Source organism: Eleginops maclovinus, chromosome 20, assembly GCF_036324505.1.
Source record: "Eleginops maclovinus isolate JMC-PN-2008 ecotype Puerto Natales chromosome 20, JC_Emac_rtc_rv5, whole genome shotgun sequence".
Taxonomy (NCBI): domain Eukaryota; kingdom Metazoa; phylum Chordata; class Actinopteri; order Perciformes; family Eleginopidae; genus Eleginops; species Eleginops maclovinus.
Window position 1 is genome coordinate 18,859,249 of NC_086368.1, and position 15,362 is coordinate 18,874,610.

General features: G+C 37.1%; 1 protein-coding gene across 1 annotated transcript in view; it reads left to right on the plus strand.

Moving 5' to 3' along the window:
• Window positions 1–12,882: 12,882 nt before the first annotated feature.
• pax7a (paired box 7a) overlaps window positions 12,883–15,362 on the plus strand; it is a 40,496-nt gene continuing 38,016 nt past the window's right edge. The window contains exons 1-2 of the mRNA XM_063912083.1: window positions 12,883–13,277; window positions 14,496–14,731. Of these exons, the coding sequence (XP_063768153.1) occupies window positions 13,190–13,277; window positions 14,496–14,731 (324 nt within the window). The 5' untranslated portion in view covers window positions 12,883–13,189. The remainder of the gene's footprint in view (window positions 13,278–14,495; window positions 14,732–15,362) is intronic.

Sequence of the window (15,362 nt, forward strand, 5' to 3'; positions counted from 1 at the left end):
CATTGGAAACTCTATAAATCAGCCCACCATCATGACATATTCAGATTTGACAATAAAAGTGTCTCTGAACCAAACCATATATAGTGAATTCACATTTTTACTATCAGACAGTAGTAGTAAATGGGAATATATAATAAACATTATTAACTAAATGTACTCGATGTATCAAAAGTAAAAGTAAGCCTTATTTCCCACAGGGAAATGTGTTGATGGATTTGACTTATACAGTATTTAAAGCCATTTATGATGTGAATTAGATAGAATAAACATTCATTTAGTTAAATAAAGTCTTGTATTCAATTCTTAAAAAATATCAGTTTCCATTATTATTCCTAATTGCAATCTTCAAATGTTGTATGCTAATATTATAAACATATGTTTGCTACTTCAGGATGCTTTTGTATTCTGCTTGTTCTTCTTGTTCTTGTTCTTATTCTTCTTGTTCTTGTTCTTGTTCTTGTTCTTGTTCTTCTTCTTCTTCTTCTTCTTCTTCTTCTTGTTCTTCTTCTTCTTCTTCTTCTTCTTCTTCTTCTTCTTCTTCTTCTTCTTCTTCTTCTTCTTCTTCTTCTTATTATTATTATTATTATTATTATTATTATTATTATTATTATTATTATTATTAATATTGGCACATTAAACTCTTTGTGGCGGAGCTAACTTAAACCTTTATTTACATGATATTACCACACTTTTTTTGCAATGTAGGTGTATAAAGTTTTGCACAATCGGAATGCTAAAGCTATGTAAAATCACATCACCTAAGTAACTTTACCAAATGCATAAAGAATGCTAATGATTTATTTGCTAAGACACTAATTTTAAGTTTTAAATCTTTTTAAAAGTTAGTTCTTCTATTGCACTCATTATACAATAAGTCTCACTGCTTTCAGACCATACAATCAGCACTTCATCCAGTAGACTGCAAATATCAAGACCGAAAATTCCCTCATTCACTCATTTGAAATATCAATATTATGCAAAATATCACGTATCATATTTGCAATAACATATAAATGTGATGTCCATTTGATGTACGGGATTGTCAAACTGTTTTCAATCTTATCTTATCTCATCCGCTATGTGTATAATATAACTTAATGTATCAAAATTAAAAGGTTCAAATACATGAATACTACAGTTTCAAGTTTTAGTAAAGGTATTTGAGCCAGTACAAATATAATATCATAATTATGATGAACATTTCATTTCAAAATATGGCTTTGTAAACATTATGATCTGTTGCTTAGGCTCTGTGGTTACAACTGTGCTGTCAGACAGGCCATGTTTCACCTTCTCTTTTCATCAATTTCTATTTTACATCGGTTGTGTGTTTTACGTTGGCAACACATTGAGTTTTAAATTAGTTTCCACTGTTGACCCCAGCAGAGATGAAACACTGAGCATTCATGAATTCAGGGGTCATAGCGTTGCTTGATGTCGTCCGAGTGCACAGAGATTTCTGCCCACTGAGAGGCCGACTGCCCCCCACCCCCCACCCAGTCATGGAACATGGTGATTTCACACTTCTGTTGTGTAAAGCTTGTTTTTCTGTGTGTGTGTGTGTGTGTGTGTGTGTGTGTGTGTGTGTGTGTGTGTGTGTGTGTGTGTGTGTGTGTGTGTGTGACAAACACATGGTTTTCTGCGAGGAGAGGTCACTGAAGACACAATAGAGATGGGCCCTTGTTTGTAATTTTGAAACTATCCCACTGTCCCTGCGTGACTCCTCATATATAAAGCTAGTTATGACTTGAAGATCAAATAAGATATGCATTACATAAGAATATTTATGAATACTTATATTCAATTAACTTATCAAACTCTCATTCGACCCAAATTATGCTTTTAGTGAATAATTCATACAAGGTTGCCACTTGACCCATTAGCATTTATTCTCTAACTTACATATCTTGTTATCAATTTTCAATTATGAAATATTAATACACAACTCTGTAGCTGTGATGCTACTGCACGTTATATTACCATTTTTCATGGGAAACATGACACATAACAAGCAAAACACTGTAATTAACAACATGAGAAGCAATTACATACTACACATTATTTAAAACTAATCTAGTTGATTTATCAATCACACTATCCAAACACCCACACACTTATTTAACTGAAAAGAATCACAAGCATGTTAGTTTTAAAAGAGTTGAAAATGTTGTCAGTTTGGTCTGTCACAGAAATAATTCCAGCAAACCAAATGACCAACATTACACAAAACGCTTGGTTCTCAACAACGAGGGCTGATATTTCAAGAGGAAAGGATCATCATTGAGTTAATCACGTTTTTCGGCGGAAAAATCTGAAAATGAATGGGCGCTTTACACAGCTTGGGAAGCAAACGAAATTCATCTTACATGGTGAATCGGCAATGCGTGATTATCTGAACGGTGACATTGATTCTAGTTGTGGCTCACTCTCTCGTGAGGACCCCATGCTCTTTGGGATACCAAGACGAGTTGTTCCTCTTCTAATCATCTGTGACAGCTCAGTTAGAGACGCTCAGATGACCAGATATTTTACTAGGAAAAACCAAGAGAAGTCTGCTTTAAACGTAGAAAGCTGCTCCAGACATTGTAGTCAAAGATGTCTGAGTATAATTTGATTATGTGGAAGAAACAGAAAATGCCACTTACATCTTATAAACACTGAGCCTGACCATTGTGCACTTATAAAACAGAAGCTGTCCTACCTCTTAAACTGAATCAAAACCATATTTAAAATCATTGTAAGGCCTTGGTTTTGTTATATAGTCACAAATGTTGTTTTGAATTTCATTACGATATAATCACAAAAGTTGGAAATGGTTTTTACAACTAACAACTGCTATCTCTAAAAATATAAGATTATGTGATCAAATAGCTAGAAAAGGCAGTGTTGATTGAGAACTTTTGGCAAAACAGTAAGTCAGATACTATAAGTGAATGGTACAGATTAGAGGGATTAAAGGAATGAAGAAATAGACCTTCACCTTTAGGTGGACAGTTGGATGAGGAGGTTTATACCGTTCTCATATCAAATGTTTACATATTTATTGAAGCTATTGGAGTACCTTGAGGATCCCACATAAACGCTGCAAACATTAAATGGTCCAGATACCAAATTGATCCAGATAACAATACAGGATGCTATGGGAAATGTGTCTGACCTGATCAAAAATGGAAAGACACGTAGTGAAATTTTCCTTTCTTGTTTGTGGAACATTGAAATACCACATAAAAACCAACAGGGATCAAGTGCTGTGTTAACCACTCAGTCACCCCAAACTCTTGAAGGCATTAAACTATTTTATGCTAATAATGTCTGATGGCCATTTCTACACCAAATAATATGTTTTCTAAGGTAGATCATCACTGAAATAGTCGACCAATCTGCTAATTTACACCAAATGAGGTTTTAAGTTTGTTGTTTTAAGTTTGTTCCTTTCAAAGGAACAGCATATACTGTACATAAGATTCTCAAGCTTGATTAGTCAGAATAATGGATCTTTTCAATCACAGGCACCGTGTGACTTTTAGTCTGTGAGCTCTTTGTGATGCCGCCTGCTTTTTTAAGGATCTGTGTCCAGCTTGAGCAGAGATAGACGTTACGGTTGCAGAGAGCACCTAATGGAAAGACAGGATTCAGTCACAGATGGAGGGTCAAGTGATTTCCCTTCTCTGCAAGGATCTTTCAGATGGTTGTGGTGAAACTAATTGTGGTAGCATGCAAAATGGAGGTATTACTTTTATCTTCATTAACAAAGAGACTTTTTATTTTTTCTCAGAATTTTTTTCTCCAAGATTTTTCTACCCTTGCAGCCACTAATACTGTTTGATCACTAATTACAGTATGTAGTAACAATGGTAATTAACCAAAACAAACTGTATTAAAATGGTACCCTCGTTTCATTTAGAAACATTTGCACAGTTATAGGTGTATTCTGTATTTCAACCTGGATCATCATACAGTAATATGCTTTTGTTTCATCATTTTGATCTGGTACAACAACACTTTTTAGCTGAGACATCTTATTAAAATGGGGTTGCGAAATACTATTTATTTTAGGGTTTAATTACTTTATATTTTTTTCAGCACCGAAAAGACAAGATATTGAAAATAAATCCATCACCATGTGTCCACAATGCTAGAAGGGGAACTCTGCATTATAGAAGGCCCAAAACAATTAGCCATTATATCGTTTTTGATAACCGTTGACCTGAAGTTTTACAATCCATGATTGTTATTGATGGGAAACAATTGCGCTCAATCAAAGCCAAAAACAACAACTATTTAACATCCACTGGAACTATGTAAAACTGAAAGAGACAAAGATTGCAATTCCTCTAATGGCAACTTTATGCTGGCTCCAAAAGCAAGTCAATTTTCATAGAGGCCCTGTTGAAATGTCAAACCTTACAGCAGAAATAAACATGTTTATGTTTACATCCCCCTGCACAGAACGGGTTTGGTCTCTATGGCTACATTTTTTATTCATCACAACTGTACAGGGGTATTTCTTCTATAACTCCAATTTAAAATAGGCTATGCTTAATTCAAGGCGTGGCCACTTTAAGTGACAGGCAGGTGACCTCACAGTTTGCTTGTCTCTGCGCCAAGATTCGACAATTTGAAAATCAGGAGCCAATCAGCACTACATATAAGTAGGAACCAATTGTTTGTTCAGGTGTTTGCCGGATGCTAAACAGGTTTCAATGACACACAAGCTCAGGCAGCTCTTGCGTAGTAGCCAACCTTATTTATGAATGTAATTGTTTGTATGTTTGACCGGAAACTGTTGTCGTCAGAATGGAGAGGTTTGGCAAGCCACCGATCACCTGCTAACCTGCTGCACAGTAGGCCGAGAGGAGCACTGCTGAGAAGGACGCTTTGAGAGCTGCAAGCTACGTGTGACACGAACAACGTTTACTGTTAGGAGGTATGTAGCCTATACCGCGGTCTGCGGTTTAGATGGCCATCTTTTAAGTTAAATAAATAAGCATTGGCTGTGACGTGTGATTATATGGTTGACTGAAGTGGATGAACAGTAAACTTTGTAGCAATTGATTTGTTTGAATCTGTTGACCGAGACTATTTAAAATATGCTGTACGTGGTGTCGGACATAACGCAAGTGATCAAGCAGGTGCTGCAACTTTCTGCTTAAGCCTATGTTGGACAGGTGGCAAAATGGTAGATCGCTTGATTAATTTAGTAATATATGATAAATCCTACACGTTGTATTGCATTGCATAAACATTCTGTTCTGTTGCATTAAAATAAGGAGTAGCCTATGCATGTTAGTATAGTAATTGATGTACTGTATTGACAAACGAGTAAAAGGAGAGACATGAAATGTTCTTCAAGCAAAAACTATGTTCAATGATTAATTTATTGTCAATACAAAAAAGTGGGTTTCCAAAAATAAAGATTATGGAGAATTCAATATTGATGTTGGTTATTGTGGTGATATTGATCCCAATGACAGTGTTTCATAAGTTACATCAGGAAAAGGTCATGTTGCAATTACTTTATTTAAAGCAGCATCACAAAAGGCTGCACTTTTTGCTGGTATGGCAAGTATAGTTAGATTGACTTGGAAACTGAGGTATCTGCATCCAATGTCATTTTTTTTTTAGGTTTCAGATCATAGACTTTATGGTTCAGATGCGCAAGGTTTTTCTCATGCACCAATACATGGCCTTGACTCTTGTAATAAAGCAGTGTCCTGTTTACTTGTAAAAGTAAATGGGACGCTGCTTTATTATTATATTATATAACATCAATGACCCCATGGCAAAGAGAATAAGCCTGCAGAATGGAGAACACAGGAAAAGGATTGGTCATTGCCACCGAGCAAGCATCCAACAACGGTCATAAGACAAAAGCATATGCTTTATTGCTGCGTGGAAGTGGTAATGTAATGGAAGAGCTTCATTACATGTAGGAGTTGGATATGCCAAGCAATTTTGAAATGGGTGTTTCTAAATTGCCATATAAACTCAGAGAATGAGAGCCATAGCTCATTTCATTGACGTTGTTGAATTCCTTGCATGTGTGTCCTCTCTGACCCAATCAGAGACATTAAAGATTTCTCACAGTTGCCGCAAAAGCTTCACACAAGTGCAAGATACATTTAAATCAATAGTAACACTTATTGATTCTATTGGAAATTAAACTACAACAAATAGTTCAAAGCCACAGTAGAGCTTGGTCAGATTTTGACCACATACTGGTCACACACATGCAGCATCTTGCTTCAGTTAAGTTGATGTATGTTGCTTTTTGTAAATGTGTTTGAAAAGCTGTTGGGAGTTTAATGAATCATAATTCTACTGGTAAATAAAGACAGTGATGTTTTAAATTGTTTCCAATTGGAAAAAAGTTTTTAGATTGTACTTTTATTCACAACTGCCACATAAGGTAATCAGTGCTTCAATTACCTCAACAGTACAGCATGGGTTAAGCCTCTATAGCCTCTTTAGCATATGTACTAATACATCTGTCAGGAGCCAGGCTGCAAAGTCTGTGTTTGCTTTTATTCATCCCAGTGTGTACATTTTGGGAGAACTGTTTTAAATTGTATTATTACTATTAGATCTTAACACTCTGAATTCGACCTTTTGTGTAAAGAAAGAACAAAAGTCATCCATATTTCCCAAATTATCTGATTGCAACTTAAATTATATGTTTATGTCACTTCACTTAGTCAATTTTATTTTATGTTATTTTATACAACTAGTTTTCTAAACAATCAATAGCTAGTGAGGGCCAACATGGTAACTAACGCTATAGTTAAAGGTGATATTTGGTCGACTTCAGTCAACACATCACATGGTGATTTCTGATATGAAGGGTTGTGACCTGCTTCCTGTGCTGCTCCTCTTCACTCCCCAGAACGCTGCTTGCAGAGCTGAAGCAGCAGAGCCACACTGGTAGGTTGTGTGAGAGGACAAGTGGATTTGGCATGCACATCAGAGCGTGATACCCTAGCATTTTGGTCCTATCACATGCCACTCACACACTCACACAAGTACAACAAGCACACAGAGCATTCTTGGTCGTGTAAAATGGATTGTAACACTGGCCACTGTAATGAAATAATGCCAGCAACCCACAGAATTCCTTTACAGACAAACTCTCTAAAGGTTTCATTGAACGCTCAGTGTCCAGTGTGGTTACAGCATTAAAAGGAGGGTTTACAACTGTATTTTTTAAAAACATTGAAAATAATCCATGTTTCCTGTTTTTACTGCAAAAACAGGGAATGGTAAAGGAGCCATACTTCCTTTTCCTTATGTTCCATTTGGTGGACAAAGTATAAACGGGTTCACTTGTGGCAAACTTCAAATTAGATTTATGCTTCATTTGATCAATATAAACATGTTTCAATTAATAGAAACAGCCTTCTGGTTGTTTTCCAGTCAAACCTTTTGAAGGGATTTTGAGCGAAGTGACAAATATCATCAGGGACATATTCTTCCAAAAAGGCTAGTTACCTGATTTAGTCTCAGTCATGTTTATTTCTGCTTCGGGGAAATCTGTTGATCTGTGATCCTTCACATTTAGGTGTAAGTGTAACCTGTTTATTGAACACCCAGTAGCATTGCATAGATTTCCTCTTGGGTAACTGTAATGATGCCCCACTCTTACGGAACTGACACTAAAACCAAAAGCCGTCTTATCTTGGGGACATTGTAGGCGGCCATGACAAGTTCTACATCATTTAAAGTGTTGCATTATCTCAATGCGTTTGTGCCGGTCGGAGGCAAAACATCAAAGACACGAGATCAGCGGTTGGCTATGACATGGTACCTTGTTTATGCACAACTCAGAGTAGCAGGCACCACGTTAGACTCTCACAACCAACACCATACTCGTATAAACCATCGTTAAGCAAACTGGTGTTGAAGCTAGAGTGTGATTTTGTGCAACAGTCAACCAGAGAAAGGTGCTTTTATTGGTTTTCTGTTGTGTTAAACAGAAGAGGACAGGTGAGCTCTGCTGTGATGTGATAAGAGCCTCGGGACAACAGGTTTCTTAACACATTGTTAAAGGGGTATAAAGGAGTGCTGTTGCACCTCCTGAGACGCTGAGGAGACAGCAGCCATCATCATGGCTTTGTCATGTTGCCTTATGTTTTGTATTTTGTTTGTCCCTGTTCTTGGCTTCAAAGTGTGATATCGCTCTGATTTAAAGTTTTCAGATGTCTGTTTTTGTGCAATGGATTGTCCATCTTTTCAATTGTTTTTTACATGTGTTTTAATGATCCAACAATCATTAACCCAGGCTATCTCTATCTCCATAGTTTGTTGTGTTCATGCCAAGTGAAGGTGCTAGAGGATACACAAAATTCACACTATAATGAGCAGTGACAGGATGTCATCCCCTCAGCCTGGCGCTGCCACCCCTACACCCACCTGCACCCGTCCAGCTGAGCCTGCCGTGTCTGTGACGTCACCGCCAATTGATGGTGTTGCAACAAGCAGGCAACATTACCCTTTTCCCCAGCTTTTGCATGATATGAGTGATTTGTCTTCTCATTTCTACCACAGTTGGACCATCGTTTTGTATTTTCCACATCCAGTGTCTCATCCATCTGAAACCTCTGATCTCTTTAGAAATCCAGAGAGAGGTGCCCTCTCTAAGTGGCGTTTGGCTGTGTTTGATCACTGGTTGAGTTATAGATGTCTCCATGAGCCATAACTCAAAGCCAGACTCACATGTCAACATAACATATGTTGTTTTTCCGCTGTCCTACTACAGGTTCTGTGTGAAAGAGTAAGATGGTTGTGGGATGTTTGGTGCTCTCTCGCAGAAGCTCCCAAGTGTTTTTACTTAAGATATCCGAAATGTATACCATGTCTATTTGTGATCAACAAAAATGGTGTTTTCCTCTCCTCTGACTTTTTTTTAATGTCTGAAGAGGTTATGTTTTCAGTATTTTACAAAAATAGAACATAATTTTAAATTTGCGAAACTGAATTGTTCAGTAATTATTTGTTCAGGGTTGGGAACCATTTTTTCTTCAGTCTTTATGTTGGAAAGAAATGGGATCGCAGTTCTTCTTTTTACTACATTTCCAAGCTGGTTCACCTTTATTGACTTTATTTTATTACGCCTCTGTGTTTCATATATATGTAGCTCAGAGGAGACTGAAAAGTGAGAGTTCAAGCAAGGTTCACATATAGGCTAACTTTTTCCAAATGAGTGCGAGGAATGCTCCTTATTAACCAAACATCACCTTGTCAGACCTTACATGCCTGTTCAGAGCTCCTCCTTGTGCCACACGTAATGAGATGAATATCTCAAATCTGCTTTCTTTAGTTAAAGACACAAAGTAAGCTTTTCGCCAGTCTCCCCCTAAGAGCGCATTTTATACGCTCTCTTGCTATCATGATAAAATAATTTCCATAAGGAAGTGATTACACATTTCTATAATTCTGAGCAGATGTGAAAATGTCTTAAAAAGTTAAGAAGACTGTGGTGGAAGTGCAGATCTTGTCACTGTTGAGGCAGCGTGCTGCTGCATTACAAAACCCATGAGCTGGGCAGGGAAGGTGAACATGGAGGATGATAGAACATTTATGACTCATTCTTTTGTTTTTATGCACACAAAAAAACGTCCTCCATGAAATCTCTTGACCGTTTATCACAGGGACCCCTGTTATGTTACATGCAGGCAGACTTCTCACATATACTTTATTATTCAACATAGTAGAGACTAGCCATCATGGGAGTATGAGTTCAGATGTTAGATTATTTTAAAAAACAGAACTTGCCTTCAGCAAAAATATGCCCACAAAATGTGAAAGAGCTTCAGGAGACTATTGAAATAGATTCATCAATTTCCTTTGAATTTTATACTTCAGGCCAGCAGAGATCATAAGACTGCAGCAGCAGACTGTTTGTCTACTTGTTTAGTGTGTTTTGGTAAATTTATAAATTGTGTATTACTTGTCTTAATATTGTTTTTTTTTAAATTTATCTCTGTTTTGTTTGTTCATGGTCAATCACCTTCACTTTGAACAGGATCAGAATACGAATATTCTTTTTATATGATTATACTATACAAACACGGCAGGACAAAAGTCTATCAGCTCCGTTAGACATCTTTCAGAAAGTGATTATTACATCTGCTGAATAAAACAACATAATCCCTTTACTGCATACCATGCACTAAAGACAAAAAGTGTTGTTTGGTTTCATTTAACTCTGCTCTTTACTTACTGACAGATAAAAGCACAATTTAAATACAGTAAAATATAATCTTTATATACACTTAATGCCTGTGCTTCTCGCTTTTGTTCAGCTCAGACGAAGATAAAGTCTAAATTGGCGATGCATCTCATCAAAGGTGTTTTCTTTTTGTGCTCCTCAATGTGAATAGCTAAATGTTGTGTATAGAGAAAATACATGTAGATAGGAGAGGGGGGGGGGGAGTGTTCACCTACAAGCAAAAAAGAAACTTTGGTAATTGCCATAACACAAATAATGAGAGGCTATGTAGGAAAGTGTTTGAAGAGCGGTCCTGATCAAGATAAGATTGGAGACAGTATCATGAGAGAGGAAGTGTTTTTCTGTCTGCTGCAGCTGAAAGGAATCTTAAATGACAGAGTTACTCATAAGCCAGACGCTGAGCAAACCCAACGAAATAACCAGCTAAATGGAGTTTAGGGTGTGACCAGAGAGTCAAATTCAGTTGCCATTTGTGGTCAGATAATTCAGAAAAATAATGCATTGCACTAATGTTTTGAATAAAAAAATCTTTTTTTAAAACATGCGGATCACACACAGGTGCCCAGAGTTGCTTTCTCCAAATAAGTCAATGCATAGATAAGTAAATCAATAGTTGCCCACTAGTGGAAAAGGTGCCACAACAACCACATGACATTTTATAGATTAATACTCCAAAAATGACTTTTTGGTTTTATAGACTAAACATTTGCTGGCCGTTTATAAAATTGTGGTGTTTCATAAAGAATAATTTATACACAAAATAAAAAGGATGCTAAGTGTGTTTCAAGCTCTGCAATAAAGGCTTGTTTTTGAGCTTCTGGCATTTCTTATTCAGTGACTGTTTTATTTGAGCTCTAAAGTTGTTTGTTTTATTCCTTATGTTGGTTGTTGAGGTGCACATATGTATTGGAAACATATGTATTGTTATCTTTACCTTTTGGAATATCTATTGCAACAGTATGTACCGTTAATCAAAATTATTGAAATACCTCAAATCCATCAAAAACACAAGAGTATGGTTTAAATAATTTTGATTTACACTGTATTAAAGATTGTGAAAATATTACTAACGGAACATCATCACATAACATTTTCTAATCAATGATGCACCTTTTCTCTCCACAATGCAAACTCCATCTTTTGGGTGTGTGTAATAATCAACAGCTGCATCAAGTGAATAACGGGCTAATATAGTTTGGATAACAGAGGCCAGACCTAAAGGTGGTAAACCAATGTTTTTTTCCCCCTAGGGTGTTTATGCTTTATGTATGTGTGCAGACAAAAAACATAACTGTTAGCTTCAGGGTAAAATAGGTAAAATATGTGTGAAATAACTTGATATCCATAAGAGAAATGTGCTATTGTTTGTATTTCACATGATTGATGCTTGACTTAATCCAGTGCTCTTTGCGCCATCCCAGGAGGGTGAGCGGTCTCTTTGTGCCCCTCTGTCCCATGTGAAGCAAACCAAAGTGGGAGAGTGAGGGTCATTGCTATTCGGCAGGGTACCAGATCCTTCCCACCGGCACATCTGCATGTGAAATCGCCATTTCACCCCTCCACACTCCCTAATTGTTGCTAAAATTATTTGTGAAATTGCCTTCCACCAGGAGTGTTTTCCACGGCAATTGTCACACAATTTTATATGCACGGTGGGCCCACAGAGTTGACACATGCACCTCTTCTTTTCTACCATATGTGCTCTTTTTATTCGAGTTTATTGGCGCATTATTATTATTTTTTCAAAACAATTACCTTTAAGCAATTACTCGTGTGCTTACGCGAGGGCAAGTCAACCTGTTGTCGTCAATATCGGGTCGATCCTAATGTTGTCATTACCACAAAAGCTATAGGAGCGATTTAGACGTTCATGCTGCGCACATTTACTTAATTGAAAGGTTAACAAGCCAAACGCATCTTTTAGTAGCCTTCGCCGGGCAGGGCTGCGATTGCGCGCTAGTCTATTGTCAATTTAGAAATCACAGCACCAACTCTTGACTCAATTATTTAGGGCCGTATTTTTATTATTTTTTTCACACCAAGCTTTACTTGTGTTCTGGTGCATGTATAGAAGAATACGTTTCCATCAATCTGATGGAAACGTACTCGAATAGTTTAATCGAAAAGAGTAAGATGTTGGTCATTTAACAACTTGCTAATTTGTTTGTTTTTTAATGAAATGATTTCAGTTTGAATTTCTGCCACTTTTATTTTTACTCTAGAAACAGTTTTTAGCGTATATATATATATTTTATTTCCTGAGTTTCTTGTCAAAGAAAAAAGAAAAAGAGGGAGAATGAAAATGGTAATATCATTTTAAAAGCATAAATATTCTACAGGTTTGAAAAGCTGAATGTCAGGGTAGCTGGCTCATTTTGAAAAGACATGCTTTAGAATAACATTTAGACATAATAACATTTTGAACTGCTTTCTGGTGTATGGAGTCTTATGAGGGAGGCAGCAGTGAATTAAAAGTGGAAAGTGTTGCTGTGATTGGTCGACCGGCTCCTGGCTAAACCCACTCTCTTTCAACCATAAAAGAAAGGCCAGTGAGCCTATGGGAGCGCTCGGTTGTCTCCTCCTACGACATGCACGAAAGTTGGCCACTTAAACTACTTCCAACCAGCCAGCAGACATTATACTGAACCCAAACTACACCCAGGAAACGAATAACACAGCATTTCTGTCCAACTCAGACACACGACTCCAATTACTCTATTTTGTAGACTTCCCTGTTTGAAGGGGTTTTTATTTTATTTGTAGCAGCTGTTATAATTGTTGTTATATTTTGGTACGTCCATCGCACCAGAGGACAGCATCACATTTTTTCCCCCGGTGGAAGAAGGTCCAGTTTCTCCGCCTGGGATTGGGATTTCACAGTAAACTGAGCATCATTTTGAGCATTTTGAACACATTCCGTTTTTGACTTGGACTGGAGTCCGTTTTGTTCGTCCGAGTGGCTAAATGATGGCTACTCTACCAGGAACGATGCCTCGGATGATGCGCCCTGCGCCGGGCCAGAACTACCCCCGGACCGGCTTCCCCCTGGAAGGTAAGAGACATGACAACATGTGCGAGATTTTTGAATTTCTGCTGTGAAAAAACTCATCAGACAGCATGATAGTCACACAGCCCATAGTTCCTTATCGGCGACATGCTGTGAAAATAAAAGGTGGATGAACAGACCTCCAGTCAGTGACGATTAAAGTTTACAACCTTTAACAAAAGTGAATAACAAATAGCAGCTCATTCTTTGAAAATCAACCCACAGTCTCTTATTTTCATGTGTTTTTATTCAGCCTGATATTTTTCTATGGTGTGTGTCTGCTTTTATTTGTAACTGGTTTAATTTGACTGGTGTTCAGACTTTACTCCTCTCAGTAAATGCTTGTTGTAGTACAGGTTCTACCTGAAATATTTGTAATACAATTTTTATTTTCTTGGTTTTGTTTTGTTTTTGAAGCTTTATTATTTTTTTTTATTATTATGTAGAAATTGTACTAATAATATAGGGCTATAAAATGTTGCATGTTAAAATATTTGTTGTACTCAAATTAAAGCCACCCAATCCGTCATTTATTTTGCACAATAATACTTTAGATAACAGAATATACAGATGGTTCAATGGTCTTTTTTATTTTTTCATTTTAAGAACAATTTGAATAGTGCTGCAATTGTTACACACAGAAAAAAAGCAATCTAATTGGTAATTTATTAAGTTGATGCACACGCTCAAGCAGTCTGAACATATGGGCGGAAAAAAGATCATTTTGTATTTGAATGCATTTATGGAAACTGTTTTCCCATTACACCCAGTTCGTGCTCAAGTGCTCTGGACTGAAATGTACAAAAACCACGTAGCTCGCAAGTTACTCGAGCTGCGGGATTTGTTCAAGTGTCCTGCTGCTGGAAATGGCAATAATACACACAGCTAAGATATGACTCAAAGGATCACATCAATATTTGTACAGCATGACTAGGAATAATCAAGGTGGGAAGTGTCACCCTCTTTAGTGTCTCTTGAATGTGAAATTGGATCGTGAAGTGGCCTCAGATACATGCTGTGAGCCAGACTGACGCTGGGTGAATTTGGCACGACGCTCTCTTGAAAATGTATAATATGATAATGTGCGTAAACTGCGTCCCATTAAAAGTCAGCAAGACAGAAAACACGACACTATTTGCCTTTAATACACGCTGAATTAGCTTCATCTAGCTTGCATTGAAGTGCATATTTTTAAAGAGACTTTTATTGTTTATTGTGGTGCAGTATCCACCCCCCTGGGCCAGGGTAGGGTGAACCAGCTTGGCGGTGTGTTCATCAACGGGAGGCCCCTGCCAAATCACATCCGACACAAGATAGTGGAGATGGCACACCACGGCATCCGACCCTGCGTGATCTCGCGACAACTGCGAGTTTCTCACGGTTGTGTCTCCAAGATTCTTTGCCGATACCAAGAGACCGGCTCCATCCGCCCGGGAGCCATAGGAGGCAGCAAGCCCAGGGTGAGTTGGTCCATGAACGGGTCTGGGAGTAAAAACTACATGATGTTATTACAATTGTCTGATAGAGGGCACTATCAAAAAGATGTTCCTGCTCTGTTATATTAATATTAATAGTATGATACAATATTAATGTTAAAATGTGCCTTATTTAACAAGGGACATATGTCAGGTAAAATGAAAACTCCATTTACATTAGCTACACTCCACCTGTAGGCAAACATCCTTTCTACAGTCCTTAAAGTTCAACAGAAGCTGATATTTTCTTCTCCCAAAAATACTACAAATGTCTGTAAATAATAAGCTAAGTCAGAAACATTTATATATAAAATTCGTAAAGTGTCATTTGGATTTGTTTAAGACGATCTGCATTCCTTGCTCATACATTTATTTATTTGTTACATTAAAAACTATAAATAATGGGCATATGTGTTCCATTAAACTATTTTTATTATGATAAATATTATTCTTTTAACGAGAAGTATTATTTTACTGGTGTGAACATTTTAGATTAAGCCATTTAGACATGTTAAAGGTTGAAATGTGTTATTGTCCCGGGCATATTATAGGCTACTCACATTTTTAAAAACAACATGGATCATTTATTATTGTTTCTCATTTTTTTGAAATTTGT